The sequence below is a fragment of the Phocoena sinus genome, chromosome 7, assembly GCF_008692025.1.
Source record: "Phocoena sinus isolate mPhoSin1 chromosome 7, mPhoSin1.pri, whole genome shotgun sequence".
In the NCBI taxonomy this organism is placed as follows: Eukaryota; Metazoa; Chordata; class Mammalia; order Artiodactyla; family Phocoenidae; genus Phocoena; species Phocoena sinus.
Genome location: NC_045769.1, coordinates 36,393,822 through 36,413,010, shown reverse-complemented (window position 1 = coordinate 36,413,010; position 19,189 = coordinate 36,393,822). Strand labels below are relative to the sequence as shown.

At 39.2% G+C, this 19,189-nt stretch overlaps 1 protein-coding gene across 1 annotated transcript in view; it reads right to left on the bottom strand.

Annotated features, from left to right (window-relative positions):
• The window catches only part of SATB2 (SATB homeobox 2), a 190,299-nt gene that overhangs the window by 45,111 nt on the left and 125,999 nt on the right, over positions 1-19,189 (bottom strand). Inside the window, exons 8-9 of the mRNA XM_032638309.1 lie at positions 12,058-12,270; positions 7,688-7,843 (exon numbers count right to left, since the gene is read on the bottom strand). Of these exons, the coding sequence (XP_032494200.1) occupies positions 7,688-7,843; positions 12,058-12,270 (369 nt within the window). The remainder of the gene's footprint in view (positions 1-7,687; positions 7,844-12,057; positions 12,271-19,189) is intronic.

Sequence of the window (19,189 nt, the reverse complement as noted above, 5' to 3'; positions counted from 1 at the left end):
GATCTTCCGGGACCGGGATCAAACCCACGTCCCCTGAATTGGCAGGCGGATTCTTAACCACTGCGCCACCAGGGAAGTCCCAAGCAGGATGATTAAACGGTCTCTACAGCAAAACAGGAGGAACCACTCACAGGCACCAACATTCTCCAACTGTAAGAACCATGGTTTAGCTCAATGTCATCTTTGAAAGAGGGCTGCAGAGTTCAGAAAGATGGCTTTTAATATGTCAACCTGATTTGCTTCAAAGTCAAATGCAAGTTCCTAAAGGTCCCATGTCAAAATAATGCAACTCAGGGTTTCTGCAGTACATAAAAATGTGCTTAAAACCGGTACAGAAACTTTAGCAATGGATAAAGGTATATGACATTTTATGAACTGCATACAAACTGTAATTAACCTTCATTGATATCTAATTATGGGTTCCCATAAACGCTAGTTTTAGGGCATGAAACGTTAACATAATTAATTGCAGAAATGGTAATAAGAACCCAATTCCTCATTAGAAGACTGATGTAAAAACTGAGATCTTGTGGGAATTTCTGTTGATCACTTCTCAAAAGAATCTAATCCTTTGAATTATGCTGAGAGATAAAGGAAAAAAGTGAAGGGTTCAAACTTGATGCCTGGGCATCACTGTATTGACTGCCCACTTAGTTTGGCATTTGAGAATATTGAGAAGCCTAATTTCTTCACTACTTGGTATAACAGTTTTTTAAAAATGGTAACTGTAGCATTTCCCTGGTGGTGCAGTGGTTGAGAGTCCACCTGCTGATGCAGGGGACACGGGTTCGTGCCCCGGTCTGGGAAGATCCCACATGCCGCACAGCGGCTGGGCCCGTGAGCCATGGCCGCTGAGCCTGCGCGTCCAGAGCCTGTGCTCCGCAACAGGAGAGGCCACAAGAGTGAGAGGCCCGCGTGCCACAGAAAAAAAAGGTAACTGTAGTGTGAATATATTAATTTTTTTTCATTTGAATTTGGTGGACAGACCTGACATTGTAGCATACATGCCCCAGTTGACAAGAGTAGAAACTGCTTTTTGAAAGGTTGTCAAAATGTGCTCCAAAGAAACCTGCCCAGCAGCAAGGGGCAGCTACTCAGTCAAGGCCACATGCCTCATTTCAGTCTGCCTTACACACTGAAGACAAGACGACAAAAGCAAAAGCATTGCGAGCGAGACTTAGACCACCAGCTCATCACCAATGGCATCATACGGCCAGTTTTTCCTGTCACTTTTTATACCAGAGATTGGGGTAATCAAACATTTACTTCCAATAGCCCGAGCTATCCCAGCCCCAATAAAGCCATCTCCATAAAGAGAGCTTAATAAATAAGGTAACTGTCAAACCACATTTTGTGCAAAGTGGCAAAACCGATCCTTGGGCAATAGTTTCTAAAGGCTAAGAAACAAAATAATGAAACTGAAGATATTTTATAATTCATAAATTTACTCTCCCACATGAAAAGTTGACCTTAAGAAAATTATAGTTTTAACTTGTCTTATTACAGTGTGATCCCAACTAGGATATAAACACGCATGTGCAAACCCACGCTTACACATTAGAAGACTCTAAAAGGTTAATGGCAACTACCTCTGGATTGTGGAATTATGGGTGATTCATGTTTTTGCCTTTACACTTTTCTTCATTTTCTACATTTTTAAAAATGAAGCTGGGGCATGCAGGTGACAGTTCGGGGGTGCGCGGTCTCTTCCTGTCACTTGCCGCCCCACAAATGGCAGGTGGCACTCAGCGTGATGGGCCTCTGCAGTGCTTGCATGGGCCCACAGGCCCCAGAGGGGAGGTAGGCCCCGGGAGGAGCGCAGTAGGGTGGCGTGCGGCTCCATCCCCAGATGCCGCTGCACGTGCAGGGGAGCCAGACCAGACCATTAGCTTGGGACCTGCCTGCGGAAGCCCTAGCTTCACTTTCAGGGGCACAACTCATGGGAGAGGGAGACGCGGGAGGTTCCGGTTGTTCAGGGTTTTGTTTTGTTTCGTTTTTGTTTATTGTAAATGTTTTATATTTGCCAAAACTGTAGTCAGCTGAGTCATTTAAAATGTCTTAGGTGAGGGTATAGGGGCTGGGACCCTTGGGCATTGCTGGCAAGGAGGTCAATTGGAATGTAAACACCATCATTTTTAGTATGGAAGGATTAGAAACAATTTACATATCCACCAAAGGAAGAGAGTCAAATAAATCATGGTGCATCCCATTCCATTGAATACTATACAGCAGCTTAAAAGAAGAAGGGGCTCTGTGTGCTGATGTGGCAAGATCTTTGAGATTTATAAGAAAAAAATCAAGCAGAGTCACATGTAAAGTATGCTAGTCATTTGTGCATAGGGACAAAAAAAGTATATACATTTGTGTTTCCAAAGATAGAGGAGAAATGTTAGCAGTGGCTGCCTCTAAGGATGGCTAAGGGGGTGAGGGATGGAGGAAAACTATTCACTGTATACGCTTCTGTTTCTTTTTGAAGCTTGTACAATGAACATATGCTACCTATTCAAAATAAATAACATTAAAGAAGAAAAGAAATGCCTTTGAGAATTAAAAATAAAAAATACAAAATAAAACGAGGATGTTTTACTTAAGTAATCATAAAATAGAAGCTATTTCTTTAAAAAGGAAATATGTACAACTAACTTGTGCCTGGGATATTTTTAAGAAGAGACACAAAAGCAAAGATTAATATAGTAACCCATGATTGAAGGAAAAAATATGTTAGCACATATACTGAATGTGATATAAACTCCAATAGCAAAGAGTGATAAAAGGAAGGAAACAAACCAAATAATATACCAATTATTTTTCTTTATGTACAGCTGTCTGTCTTTATTTTTGCTTATAAAAGGATCTGCCATGAAGACCTGTATATATTTTGTTCTAGTTTATTTATTTATTTATTTATTTAACATCTTCACTGGAGTGTCACTGCTTTACAACGGTGTGTTAGTTTCTGCTTTATAACAAAATGAATCAGCTATACACATACATATATCCCCAAATCTCCTCCCTCTTGCGTCTCCCTCCCACCCTCCCTATCCCACCCCTCTAGGTGGTCACAAAGCACTGAGCTGATCTCCCTGTGCTATGTGGCTGCTTCCCACTAGCTAGCTATTTTACATTTGGTAGTGTATATATGTCCATGCCACTCTCTCACTTCATCCCAGCTTCCCCTTCCCCCTCCCCGCGTCCTGAAGTCCATTCTCTATGTCTGAAACACCTGTATATTTTAAATCATTTAGCCTGTTAAGCAAAGTAGATCATCTGTAAGGAGATATTTTACAATAAAGATGAATGTCCGTAAAATCTGAGTTTGTAATCTACATCTAAAGCTTAAGAAGCCTTCTATTTGGGATTATAACTTGTTAAGTCAGTAGGTGAGAACACAGAATTTTTTTTTTTTTTTTTGGTGAGACAGTGATAAGGAATAAAGGCCAGTCAGTAAACAAAATCTATTTAATCCTAACGTACGTAAAGCACAGAACACATTGAAATCCAGTCACCATGAAGAACACAGCTTCTATGGAGGAAATGATTTCAGAATTGTATACTGAAGGCCAGAAACTCCTTCTCCCCAGATGCAGTGGGATCACAATTGTGCCTCCCTCCCTCTTCTGTAGTAGAAGTGAGGACCCCCCCCATTACTGGTCCCAGTGGTAGCTCCTGCAACCTGTGGGCCTGGGAAGTGTGCGCGGCAGGGAGCAGAACTGGAGGATTGGCAGGGGTCTTTAAATCTTGGTGGAGATGAGGGCATCTCCAACGTCATCTCATCAGAGACCCCTCTGGGTCCATTTATTCCCAGATCACTCCCTTTCTTTTATCCCAGAAGACTCTGGGGTTGGCCCTTTCATTACCACCAACTGAGCTTTACAACCAGGTTGTCTATTTCTCCTTTTTGCAATGTCTCAGATTCTCTCTACCTTCCTAATATAGAAAGTAAGACCCCACACCCGCCAAAGAAAAAAAAAAAGGAAGAAAGAAAAGAAAAAAGAAAGCAAACCCAGGGCCCTTCTAACATTTTTGTTCGTTTTATTTTTTTAATGGGGGCAAGGTAGAACAGGGATTAAAATAAGCCCCTTCCCATTCCTCTACCTACTCTGTCTTCACCCAAACCTAGTAGGAAAAGACAGTCATATATGTAGAGTTGGGTCTTTGGGTATACAAATAACAAAGGAAGTTTCACTCTCTTTCCAAAAGAAAACCAGCCTCGGGTGATCCTCAGCATTCCATGAGCTGAATACTGTGAACTATATAAAAAAGAGAAGAGGGCAGGAGAGAAACCGTGAATTAATGTCTGGGGAAGGGGGCAACTGATGGCCGACCTTGGAGGACTGCAGTGAGGGTGCCCACGGTCACTGTGTTTGCTCCCTACTGGATTTCCACTGCCCAGATCACATTTGATAAGCTGCAGTTGGGGAGGAAAGGGGAAAGTAACCCTACAGAATTTGAGTAAGAGGGACAGGGAGATTACAAGAAGCTATCAAGGGACAAGGAGTTCCCATAGCCACTTAAATTGCATGCTGGGGCACTCATTCCCTGGAGGCCCTTTGTATGTAAGGGCCATACTGAAGGGGTGCAGAAAATGCCATATGCCTTTGCACTATGGCTCCTACTGAGGACTCCCACTCCTAGTTCACAGAGATCAACCATGGACCATGGTACATCCTATCCCATGAAGACCAATAATCTGAACATTCTGCAGAAAGAAAAGGAAAACAGTCTCAGAACACACACACACACACACACACACACACACACACACACACAACACCTAAAATTGATCCTAAATTGAAAATGAAGCAAAAGTAAAAGGTGAAATGTGCATAAGCATACTTTTCCCTCTTATTTTTACCCCTGCTTTACTTTTTTGACTTCTCTCCTATGAAGAAAGGGGCAAGGGTCAGATAGGAGGCACTCAATGGAATCAGATGATGGACTGGCCTGGCCATGACAAAGGAGCTGAAGCCCAATTAAAGGAACAGGTGGTCTACGACCCTACAAACGCGCCCTGATGTAACCCACCCACTAAGAAAACACACACTTTCCAGTAATACTATTTTCCCCAACAGGACCACAGGCAAAACTGCAAACGTTTGTCACTCTTTCAATTCCTTTTCTGAACCCCTCCTCCAACTGTGCCTGTTCCCTAAACACTTACAGCCCTCAAGGACCATCTTGGCCCACCACCCTTAATCTCTAAAAATGTCCTCCCTTTTTCCTACTCTTCATTCAAAGCGTGCCTAACACACAGGCAGTGTTAGGTATTATTCTTAATATGGTGACAGTAATTCACACCATGCAGTGAATGAGATTTTATGAGGGTTTCCTTTCTATTTTAAAAGACATTTAAAATGGAAGGGGAGGGGTTACTATATATGTTTGAACTGGGCCTCCCAGGCTCCAAACCCACTAGAGTTCACAAGAGTTCCTGTTAAAGGTTCTCCTAATTTCACCTCCAAGAGAATGGAGCGCCCTTGCTCTTCGTCTGCCTTCTCAGCCACTCCATACACATACACACACACACACACACACACACACCTTATGGATCCACACCAAATACATGTGCAAAGTACCACATCAATTGATTTCACTAAGTATGCTTTTTATCAAGCAAATGCTGTAGTGCTTACAAAGTAGAGTGAATAACTTATGTTAAATTGCCTTTGAAACTGTCAGTTAAGTTCATTTTGCTTGGCAATGCCATTTTTAAAAAACTTAATGCCTGATTTGCAAATCTAGTCAGCTACTTACAAATAAAGTTCCCTATTCATAAATGAGAATGAAATCATTGTCCCAAAGGAAGAAAGAAAAACAAAGCATCTTATCCCCATTTAGGCTCAATCTCATCCCTTAGCATATTAATTCCTAGTACTATGTTTTCCTCCAGATTCGGCAAAAACAGGGCTACTGAGTTCTTCAGGAGGCAACAAAAATTTGGAGAGCTAAGTTTGTCCAACTGGCAAGCACACTTTTCAATCAGCCACCTGAATTACTTGGGGAGGCTGGAGGCATCACCATTTCCAGAAGCAATAGTGCCAAGTCAACAGGAAGATTACAAGCATTCTGAGTCAAGTTCTCAGACTGTGGCCTTCAGATTTTCTTGAAAGCTGCTTATAAAAGGAGGACTGAGTGAAGCTTTGATATTTACGTCAAGTCACAACTAAGGGGCAGGTTTGCAGAATCCATTCTGTAGCTTTATACTTACTGCACATTTATCACATATGTCCTTTATTACACAGTGGAAAACCATTAAATGCACAGTAGTTTTGCCAAGTGGCATTATGCATTTAACAGCTTTATTCGTTTAACAGCTCCAACTCTCATTATATTTTGCCATGTGGTACACGGGATTTTATGCATTTAACAGTTTAAGAAAGCTCTATGGTATTTTCTTTTCATGTATTTCATACTATGGTTGGACATTATATCTTAGCAAACTGTATTTCAATGACTTCATTGTGAGAGAAAGAATAATCTGGAAGAATTACTACATCGAAATTGAAATGGGAAACCAATATTTCAATCCTCTTCGAAATTGCTGGATATTCTACTGCTCTCCCTTTATCAACATCTGAAAAATAACTTAAGTCAGGTTACTGCAAAACCACAGGAAAAAAAGGCTATTCCCAAAACCATATAACTAGTATAAATATAGCATCTGACTATCATTTTAAAAACTTAATTTTCATTAAAAACCACCTTGCTTAATACAATATTCAGTAACTTCCTTCCTTTATAGCACACAACAGAAGATTTGTTAGGGAGATGGTGGACCATTTTACCATTTACATATGTAGGGACGAAAACATTTGTCATGCAAGGCCACAGAGGAAATCAAGCTCAGAATCAAAGGACTCTCAAAATTAAGCTTTAACTAACTTTTGTTTCCTCTATCCTGCATTTGGGTAATTGTTCAACCCAGGAATAAATAAGTAGGTGCCTCAACCTAACCCATTCTAGGATAGGGCGGTAGTTGTCCCTTTAAATGAATTGAAACAGAGTAGATCCCATCAACTGTTTCTGCTTTCAGAAATAAAAAACCTAAGCATCTGTCTACCCTTTTCCCTGGAGCATTCCATTCCCCACAATCCCAGCACTCTGAAAAATTGTACTGGATAAGCGTCTATGTTTTTCTGTTAAAGATTTTAGCACTCACTCTGCACTCCCCAATGTGTGTTTTCTCCTGGAAAAACAACTGTATTCTATACATAAAAGAAACACCTGACATTGCAAGGTGTCTCTGGGGCTGAGGAAAAGCAGTTATTATGACAAAGTCATCCATTTCCCCGGTGGGAATAAGAGAGGTGATGAGACCTGGCTAAAACTTGGTCTCAGGAAGATGCTGTTTTGAACACACTAAGTTTTGCTCAAATACCAAAAAGAAAGAAAGAAAGAAAGAAAGGATACATAGCAATATTCAGAATTAGGAGGGAAATTATTCAAGTCTGATTCCTTTTGGAAAAAAAATAAAAGAAAAAAAAACTGGGTTTTGACTCAGTCTTCATTTTGAACTCTGATGGGAACAAAAGCAAACCATAGAGCAAAATGCAGAACACGACAGGTTCTCTAGGGATTATTATTATTGTTGTTATTATTATTATAGGAACAGATGTATTTTTATTGGTGGGAGGAGGAGAACGGTCTAATTCCAGCCCTCACTTTTGCTCTTTTAAAAACCACTCACCTGACTTTTATTTGCAGCCACTTTGGCAAACAGGGCTTGAGACACCTTGGCCCTTTTCATCTCCTGTTGGATCTCGTCATAAATGGCAGCTGTGATGTTGACGTTGGCGCCGTCCACCTTAATGGGGAGGTCTGTTGTCGGTGTCGAGGTTTTGGCCTACCAAGAGACCATGAAAATAATAATTTAAAAAGTGCTGCATTCAGCCCAGCCATCTGTGCAGAAATTATCAAAGGATTTCAGTCAGCTGATGCCAAACTGCATTAGCTACAGAGGGACACTTCCTGTCCATTATTCTAATCAGGTTAATTGTGATTGGAAATAATTGCAGTGCATTCCTATAGGACATGCAGAGTCCTGTCAACCTTGTTCTTTCCCTCACAGTAGCTGAGACAGTTCACAGGTACGATGGCTACTCTGGGCACCAAACTCAAGCGATCACCTACCCGCAACAGGAGCATGCAGAACACACACAGTTACCTTTTTCTTTCTGAAAATAGTACACCTTGGAGGAAGAGCCAATTCTTCCAGAAAAACTGAGTAAATGGGTAGAGGTCTCTAAATAATAAATTATTACTCAATTTAATGCACTCCCCTGAGTCTCTCATTCTTTATTAAAGCTTTACGTATGTCATCCGAGTATGTATGGCTTCCCACCATTATCATCATTATGCTACCCAGACAGTCACCTAATTTCACCTAGGAAATCAGTGGAAATGAAACAAAATTTCATTTCATAAAACGAGGCTTCAGAATGCCTTTGAAGTGCCGTCTTCATTTTCTTAAACTCATATTGTGGTTTTATGTATTCTGCCGTGCTCGTTTTAATTGAATGATTTCCCATCAGTTTCAGAGACAAATGAAGGACAATATAGAAGGTGTCTGTACTTCTTGGGGTTAGGATAACCCTAAAACGCTTGAATCTACTTGATCCAAAAGACTGCAGAGCATTTGCTCTGGTGTGTAAGGAGACGGTGCTGGGCAGCCTTCCCAGAACCCAGGGCAACAGGACAAAGAGAAAAGTCTGCCCCAATCGTTGCATTCCTGAGCATGGCCAGCTGATTTGGTCTAAAGTGGATTGTTTTCCCTTTTCATCCCCACCCACCCTAGAATCCTAAACCACTATGTTCCCTTTGTGGATGTCCTGAGCTGTTGTTCCCCTGCTGGACTGACAGTATGCTGGATTGACAGTACGCAGGTTTGGAGAAAGACATGGCATGCAGGGTGGACACCATGGGGTCATTCTCAACAGTGTCTTGAAGCTGGAGTTATGTCCTAAGTTTCCAGGAAGGCTTTGATTCCTAAGAGCGCTCAGTGACCTTTGCCATTCTCCTTTGAATTCCCTGTCTCATACTATTTTCTAATTACTGCAAAGTAATAATAAGAATAATTGATGTAGTACTTTTTACGTGCCAGGCACTCCAAAAAGTGCTTTTTGGTTGTTGTTATCACATCTTATTCTTTTAAGAACACAGTGAGTTAGACATTATTATTTTCACTTTACAGATGAAGACAACTGAAAATAAAAGAGGATACTTAACTTGCTAGCAGCAAGTGAAATAACCATGATCTGAACTCAAGTCTCTCAGGCTCCAAAGCACAGGCTCAGGAATCACTGTGCTACTCTGCCTCCAAAACCTCCAATTCGTTCTGGTGCTGTTTTTACATGTTTCTTCTTGCCCTCAAGTTTGAGCTATTCCCTCAATAGTCCAATCCTCTCTCATCTTTTTCAAGAAAACTCCCTTTTCTTCTTAAAACTTCTAATTAACGTTCAGTGCTTTTCCTGTTAAGTGCATATTTTAGCATACCATTTCTGCCTTTCTCAATGCAGGTTTCTTATTAGCCTCACTGACTAATCTCACCTGACTGGTCAGATCTTCTCTAGAACACTGAGGGCTAAAGGCAAAGCATTGAAATATATGGTTAGGGGCCCAGCCTTGGAATCAGAATAATTAGAGTTCAAATTCTAGCTCTATCACTCAGCCGTGTGACCTTACACAAGGTATTTAACCCATCTAAACCTCAGTTTCCTCATCTAAAATGTAAACCTCATCTAAACCTCATGTAAAATGAGAACAACAGTGCAAAATGGTGAGGATCCAATTCATGCAAAATGTTTGCAATACCTGATACAATAAGTGCTCAATAAATGACTATTCTTATACTTGTACTGTTGTTTTGTTATTTTTAAGTACATTGAGGAATACTAGCCAATTGAAGGTTATGAGAAGAGGCTCTTGAGGTTGAATTTGAAACTTGAAAAGTCTTCAATTTGTTTTAAACTGATAACAAAGTACTGACGGGGTCTGGAAAATAATCTCCATGGACCTATGCAAGGTTCTGCGTGTGTGTGCCCTGCACTGCTGCCTCCAACTCAAAGGCTGAATCAGTGGGTACCCCTCTGACATTTATTTGCACAATGAAAGCCTTACAGTACTATGGATCTTTGCTACTGAGATAGTTCTGTAAAGAATTTTGGATAAGTAGGTAATCATGAAATATTTTAAAAGTCTTCAGTAACTTTCTCAATGTTTAACCAACAGAAAAAGAAGAATGTTCCATACAATGTAAAAATGTCAGTGCCATGACTGTATTCTCAAAACTATTTTGAGAAAAACATTTTATATTTATTTTCAGAAATCTCAAAACTGTGAAATTAAACGTTCAATTTCCCTGGTATACTGGTCCGTAAAGGGCACCTTTAACTAGGAATTTTCTAGACAGGATTTTTTGCTGTTTAAAAAAGCAAAGTCAGGGTCCTGAGTCAGGGTCCTGACCTTAACTGTGTGGTGTTGTAAGTTGGTCTGGCTCTGAAAGCTACCAGGTCTTTGAAAAGATGCCTAAGATATAATCTTGTTGGAAAAATATTACAAACGAGTGGAAAACAAAACACACAGACCTGTGTGATTTTCTAACAAGGAGGAGTGATTTTCTGAGAAGACCTGCCCAATTAAATGGCCATGAAGCATGGCTGGATTCTCCTGTAATGATTTAATGGGCTTCAAAAGTGGCAAAAATGTTGGTGAATTTAATAGAAGTAAATATTAGTGCAAATTAACAACTCGTCCAACTCAATAGCTCAACATGTATGCCCCAAAATTTTAAAAAAATAAAAATAAAGATAAAAAAGCTTGGTTACAGTGGTCCAAAGTAAGCAGTCAAGAGACTTATTTTTGGTTTAACAGTAACTAAAATTCATAATTCACTAAACACTAAAGTCTAAGTATCACAGTTTGGCAGTGCATGATAGAAAATTATCTTCAGTTAAAAAATCTATTGCAGAGTGCAAAATATAAAAAGAGTTAAGATGTGTGAAAAAATGGATATACTTGAAAAAGCTCAAATATTTCTATTAGAAGATTCTGCTTAATCAGTTCCTTAGAACTTAACAGAAAACAAACTCCTAAACCCAAAACTATAGTATCTAAGCAAAAAAAAAAACCTTTATTTTCAAAGTACCCATTTTTCTGATTTGTACAACTGTGTACCTGTTAAATATTTTTTTTGAAAACTATCACTCAAGAAGGAACCTGCAACCATGCTAGCAACAGTAAATGGGGTGGCTTTACCATAAATCCGTTGATTAGTAAAAGTTTAGGGGAAGTAGGGAGTAGGCTAAAAATAAGTGGGCTCAGATCTGAATTGGAAATGACTCTTGGCTGACTTGAGACCTTGACCCTTCAGTTAAAATCTTTAAATCACACAACATTACTAGATGTATGCATCTGCAGGAGGACCTGAGAACAGAATGCTTTTAAAGTATGAACAAAGGAGGGATGGAAAGCTGAGTCAGGGTCCTGTGGACATCACTGTAGGAAGGAAAATAATTAAGGCCTACATTTCCACTACCATTTTCTAAGGGATCACTGAACGAGCTCCCAGTCATTCGGATCTAGCCGCTGCATTGGCATGCTTCCATCACACACAGGTTCCTCCCTGATTTTGTCTCTTTCAGATTGCATCAAGCAGAACTCGGACTACGCTAGCTGTCCCCTGCCCCCATCCAAATAAATACACAGTTGAAGGAAAAGCAATGCTTCGCAAACTCAGCTTCAATACAAATCCGCTAGCCCCTTCTTTAATAACCAAACAGCTGTATGTAGACATCTAGTGCTTACCCTTCCACCCACTGCTGCCCTCCTGCCACATGTGGAAGAATGGGACTTTCTTGAAGGGACAGAAATGGCATGGATGATATAGAAAAAGATAACCACTAGCATATGGTCAGAGGTTCATATCTTCTGACCCACATGTTCAGTGGATTAAAAAGTCTTGGAATTATGTCTCTTCGTTTTTGAGGGAAAACACAGTAGCAGTGAAGGCAAGATATCTCCAAGGCTAAGAGTGAAAAGTCAGTGGAGCGAATATCTCACCTGAGGGGTTCGGGAGGAGCTGGGACTGCTGGAGGCCGATGAGACCATGCTCACATTGGGGTTCATGCTCCGCTCTCTCTCATCCTGGTATATGCGGTCCCGCTCCACTTCCGGCAGATTGAGGAAATTCTGCATAGCCCTCAGGTTTACTAAAAGAGACTGAGATGCTGTCCGAGGGTCTTCTTCCTTACGCAGAATCTCAGACAACAATCCCTGATTAAATGGAAAAAAAAAAACAAAGTAGGCCAAGTTATATCTGCAGGTATGCATGTGTGGTTTCCGTATTGCGCCCCTCTTCCCCTTTATCTGTTTGGTGTAACCAGCTGGCTGTGATGTCAAGAGCCTCAGTCTAATTCCTGCGGGTTCCCCAGCAGGAAGATTTGGTGGGAACGTGCTTGCTCTCTGGGGGCTGTGCCTTATTTGGGAACATTCTATTCTGACACTTTATCATCACTGTAATAGTCATCAGTGTACAGAGATGCCAGCTAGCAAGGTAGGCGCTCGGAAGAATTGTGAAACTGCGATTACCACCAGGTGCCTCCTGCAAGTATTTCAGGAACTGTTAGAACTCTCTCTGCTTGAAACTGGGAACACTTGGCAGTCCTGCTTAGCTTTACAAATCTGCCAAGTTTGGTAAATTTAGTTCCGACATTTAAACAGCATGGGAGATTTACATCGACTTAAAAAAAAAAGTTTGGCTGAATTTCTGTGTGACCGGACACTGTTTTCAATATAGATGTTTCTTATGGCAAGAAGAAGAAAAAAAAAAAAGACACAAAGCAAATGGCTATAACTTGGCCTCTATTAACTTCCCAATCCACACACATAATAGGTTTCCTTGCATATGTACCAGAGGGCACCCAAACCTTTCTTTGAGATGCCCTCATGGGGACGCTCCAAGCCCACCATTAAAGCAACGGAAGTATAGTCACATCCGGTAACAGGCCACAGCGCACTTCAGAGAATGCCATGATAGTCTCAGATACTTTCTGACTATGTGACCCATCCAAATAGAATGCTTTACATAAAAAAAACTGGTGTTTTCATGTGCTGCCCTGCTGACAGAGAATTCACAAAGAAAAGAAAAATGTTGACAAGTCTAAAGAAAAGTAGTACAGACGCAAAAAAAAGGCTAGAGACCTGAGTTAGAACACTGCAGTACTTGGGGCAAAAGCAGATCCATTTCCATTCTGCACACTTGTTGGACTATCACACAGAGGCATCACTTTACATTCCCAGCTAACATCCCTTCTCAGGGTAGTATGAGATCAGGGCCTAGGATTATCCCCCAGAAAAAGCTAAGATGTTAACCTCTGTATCTTACAACAGATGGGGATAACCCCAAATCGTAAAAGTAGATGCCAAAGGCATTTCCACTTAGGGGATATTAATGCAAAGAAACACTATCAGATTTGTAATAGATGGCTAAATAGGCCGTCTTTGGCCAATAGGCCAAAAAGGCATTGGATACCAAAGAAATATACCATCTCTAGTTGGCCAAAAATCCTCAGGGTAAGGTAGGCGGTTTTAAAAAATAATGCATTATAATATAGTGAAGCAAATGTTGCTTACAGGAATGTGTATCACACTGTTATCAGCTTCCGGGAGTAATCACCACTCAAAACATCATGTAAGACAATTTTACTACAAGGAACCTACAAGAGGCATGCCATCTGATACCTCTTGCCAGTTTGGTTGTCATTACTTTGATTAGAGAAGTCTTTCCAAGTGAGACTATAATATGCCATACAATGAAGCCAAAAAAAAATGTTAACAAGTGTGTGTCTGTGTGCCCAAGGAAAGGTCAAAGTAGGGCATGTATATAAAACTACCCTACTGCTGAAATGATTCTAAGAAAATCTTGATTTCTTGTCATGCTTTCAGAAAGAAGCAACAAGTGAGACACTTGTCTTCCAGAAAATGTTATACAATCTAAGTATTAATTTTCTTTCTGAAATTAAAAGTCAGCTCTGCCTCAAGTTATCCTACTTTCCACTTGGACTAAGCAACCTGAAATATTAATAACAAATTTGTTTCTAAGACAAAATTCTCCAAATTAATGTGTGCAGAAGCAAGAGGGATGTGAATTTAAAATCAATACCAATTTCCTATATATATGATGGAATACTACACAGCCATAAAAAAGAATGAAATAATGCCATTTGCAGCAACATGGATAGACCTAGAGATTGTCATACTAAGTGAAGTAAGTCTGACAGAGAAAGACAAACACCATATGATATCACTTATATGTAGAATCTAAAATATGATACAAATGAACTTATTCACAAAACAGAAACAGACTCACAGACATAGAAAACAAACTTATGGTTATCAAAGGGGAAAGGGCAGGGGAGGAAGTTTGGGATTAGCAGATACAAACTACTATATATAAAACAAATAAACAACAAGGTCCTACTGTACAGCACAGGGAACTATATTCAATAGCTTGTAATAAACCATAATGGAAAAGAATATGGAAAAGAATATATATATATATATATCTGAATCATTTTGCTGTATACCAGAAACTAACATGACATTGTAAATCAACTATACTTCAACAAAATTAAAATTAAGTAAAAAATTAAAGCATAAAAGACGATCAATACCAATTTCCATTACTAATAAGATACTAAGATTGATATTTTCTGAGCTTTCTTTAACAATGAACTTTGCACATGAAGGACAAGTTGGTACCACTCTCCTTCTCTCTGTCTTTTTCTCTCTCTCATAAGTAACTTTAGCGTTTTACTAAATGTCAGACTACCAAATTTGGAAAAGTTTTAGGATCTACATGGACATATTCTTTATGCTGGTTATATGATTATACTTAAGATCTCTCAAAGGCAAAGTCTGTAAACTCTTTCTTCCGTGAAATTATTTACACAAATCGTGGAGGACACTATGGCAAAAATTCCGTACAAAATATTGAAAAAACAAAAAATATTGTTCTAATGGACGAAGTTCAAAATTGTAAGTCTGTTTATTCCTAATCAATAGAAAACAAAATCACTCCTAAGGATAGAGTTCTTTTATTTATTTTTTGTTCAGCTTGGTTTACCTTTTTTTCCCACATTGAAATTGTGGAGTTCCTTCCCCTGCATTTTTTACATGTTGGACAACCTTACAGGGAAATGAATCCATCTCTAAGAAAAATCAAGACAAAGCATCCTTGTAAATGACTGCTCATGAGCATCACTTCTGAAGTGAATGAGACACAATATTTGTATTTTAAGGGGTTGGTGGACTATACTGTTGCCTCTGTTTTATTCGCCTAATTGAAGATAAAGTCTCAAACCAACAAGGTGGCCACTGCTGCCCTGGAGAACGAGAACACTGTTCTAAAGTATTAAAGTCTCATCTGTGTAACCCTGGTCCCAAAGCAGATTCTTTTTACCTCAGACATTTTCAATAACAAGTGGCTAACTGGTGGGCACAAGAAGAGTTTTAGTTGTTTTGTTGAGCCTTCTTCATTTTGGTTATGTGCTTTTAACGACTTAAGCAGGGATTTTTAAAAACATAGTCAAAATTCTGCGGGCACATAAATGTAAAGCACGTTTTATTTAGTTTAAAATCATCATAGGGGAAACAGATCGGAAGAAAATGTACGGCATAACTTAAGTATACCACAAATCACCCCATCTAATTATCAAGATAAGTAAATGTTTATCATGTTGAAACTGTCTTGAATAGAACATAAATTAATAATTTATCTTGCATAACTATTTCTAAAGCCCTTGCTACTATGTTGTCTGGCATTTAATTATCAACCAGCCAGGCAGGAGGTGTCACTTGGACATTCCCATTATGCAGCCGGAGATATAGAGAACCTGGCATGGCACCTGGGCACTGAAAAAAAGATGTACTTTTATGAAAAGAAAGGTCATGAATATTGAGAATGTGAAAATTGAGGGAAATTAATAAATTAACCAGGATATTGCTTATTAAAATTTCATATCAGTAATCTTATTAAAACATATTGCAAGTATTCAGTAAAGTGGTCATTAAGTGTTTTCCTCATCATAGGCAACAGAGCCTTCTCAAGGGAGAGATTATAAACAATTCTCTCCATGGTGTTAGCTGAGGTTGTTTAAGACCAGGAAACGTGTTGACTGAAAAGGAGTAGAACAAACCTCTGCACAGGGTAGAAAGGCACCTTCTACCCTTCGGGTTACAGGTCACTGAAAAAAGAAGGGAGTTGGGCAAAAAGAGCCTCAAATTGGCCTTCTCCCTAGTCTTTTAATGGAGGATTTTGTAAGCTCCACATTATTTCCAGCACCAGCAAAGAATACATGAGGTTGGCAGAAAACTTCAATAAAAGCAAAATAATTCAAAGCACAAAACAAGAGATAATATAATGCCATCTAGCTTCATTGCTAATACAGGCTATCTCTACAGACAAAACAAAGAACTGGGGCTGGGAATTCCCTGGTGGTCCAGGGGCAAGGACTTGACTCTTTCACTGCTGAGGGTACAGGTTCAAGCCCTGATGGGGGAACTAAGATCCCACAAGCCACGTGATGTGGCAAAAAAAAAAAAAGAACTAGGGCTAATTTTTTAAATAAAAAATTGCTATGCTTATTATTACTAGTATTTTAATAATATTTGTGACACCTTAAATGACCTTAGAGTTTCTGAATCTGCAATTTCTGTTGAAGAGCTTTCTTATTTGAAGAGCTTTCCTTTTTATTATGATTTTCATATTCCTTCAACAATTTATATAGTTTGCTCCAAATCGTTAGTGTGCAAAATACATGCTGATACTCAGAAATATTTGGGAAACATTACCATGACTGGCTCTATAAAATTTACTTCCAAGTTTCTGCACTAGCCCTTGAGGCTTCGTCTGGGACGGGTGAGAAACTGCCTTTGACGGGCCCTTAAATCCTCTTAAATCCTTTAAGAGAACAAGAAGAGAACCCAAGCCTGGGCCAGGTTTTAGGAATCTGAGCTGAGCCCATCAGACCTCCCAGGTCACTCCAGGGGAGGTCACTGAAGATCATTACTGACTAGATTTTAACAGATATCTCTTCTTCATACTTCCTAGACATTTGTAATTCTCTATGATTAGGTTATATCTCCCACTGATTATCTAGAGAACCCCCAAATTCAATACGCCTATTGCCAAAAAATGACAGATCAGTCTAGTAATTCACTCCCTATTTACAACTTGGTTCAAAGCTCATAAAAGAATGGAAAGATTAATAAGACATAGATTCTGCTGCCAAGGAGTTTACTATACAATGGTTTACAGAAGCACAATGTGAAAGATAAGTGTCATAAATTTCAGACAGAACTAGTACCATCTCAGTTCCAAAGAGGGTGAAAGTATTGCCATCGCAAGACTCAGGGAAAACGTTTTGGAAGAGGTGGTATTTAACTTGGCGGGGATTCAAAATGTATATAATGCATAGACATAGAGATAGTGATGAGACCAGGCAAAGGGAGAGGGCAAATGAGGGATTGGATAGTATTAGAACACTTGAAGAAAAAGAAAGAGCATGACTAATCCAGAATACCAAGAGAAGTTTCTGTTTCCTTAAAAGCTTAAAAAAAAAAAAAGTGCAAAAACTGATAAAGTGGTAGAAGACTTTCTGAAGTGAAAATAGTATAGTCCACATTAATATAATTCAGAACTACTGGAGTATACACAAACTAACCAGCAAACACTACCCCCAAAATGAAGTGATATTAATCTGTTCAGCCTTTTTGTCACCTGCAACAAATTAGGCTTTCAATATGCAAAACATCTTCCTTCCAGGAAAACAAATGATCATGATTCCATTTAATTGTAATTTAATGAGGCATAATTTACTTTTTAAAGTGATATACACCAGGTGTGTATTGAAAAAACTGGCCCAGCCAAACCCCAGTGCTATGCTTTGGAAAAAGCCTCAAACTAGCCGGAGACTATTTTCATTTCTGTAAATTATATTTCTGTTCACATATTTATTCTAACATAAACTTGAAGTTAACCTCCGAAATACTCATATATCATATAACATACATAGCATATCATAGTTTGAAAGTGTTAGGTTACAACCCAAAGATAGATATTAGAATGTCATATAAATCCCAAAGAAAGCTTATATGTACTACTGATTACAATGCCAAAGGGAAAAATATATGCTTGCCACTTCTACAGAATCATTTGGACTGGTTATTTTAGAGAAAATTAGCTCTATTCCTTTATAATGTATTTTAATTATTAATTGTTGGATGTATCAATAATAAAGTATATAAGCTTTTAAAATGAAGGTCCTTTTCAGAAATCAAGTTACATCTCTTTAAGGGTGTATGGGTTGAAACATATTTACTTTGTAGTAGTGGGTCTGAAAATATATTTTAGTTCATCATTTGCTTAAAACAAATGATGTCCTAACCAATCAAGTTTCAAAGGCACATATACCCCCATTTTACAGATTAAAATTACAGAGGGTCAGAGGTGGAAGAGGCCCTGGCACCCATATGGGCTAACCCCACATCGTGCCACTGAGCATGACCTATCACATAGTTCCCGCTGAAGGTACTCTTCACGTTTCACCACCCCTTTTCCATGCTTATTGGTTAGCCTTAACTTCATACAATTCTGAAATGTCTGGTTCCAGCTGACGCGAGAGCCAAAAAGTGGTATCCTCTGATGAAAACCAGGTGATACCAAATTCTTAGCCTAATTGTACAAAGTGAACTCTTCAGTTTCAGTGGTTAATGCACAGTTAGTTGAAGCTGTGAACCGAGCTCTTGGCTGAACAGAGTATTGACATCCTACCACCTGAAAGCTGACCTAACGAAATCAGTTCTCTCCTAACCTCCAGTCTCATTTCCTTCTAGACGTTCCTGAGAGGCATGTTCTCCTCTGCTCACAAATATAAACAGGTTTCCCTGGGTCCCATATTCATAATCTACAACCCCACTACAAAGCCGACTACTGAAATTCATTTGTGTTATGCTAAAAAATACTCACCTCCCCCATCACCCCCTAGAGTACTGCTCAGCCATGAAGCCAGAGTACTTAGTCTGATTTGAATAAAAGGTATACACGGCACAACAATGACAATTTGATTTTTATTATTAAAAATGATGTGTTAAATCCTCAAAGAAAATGTTGTTATTGCATTAGTTTAATAAA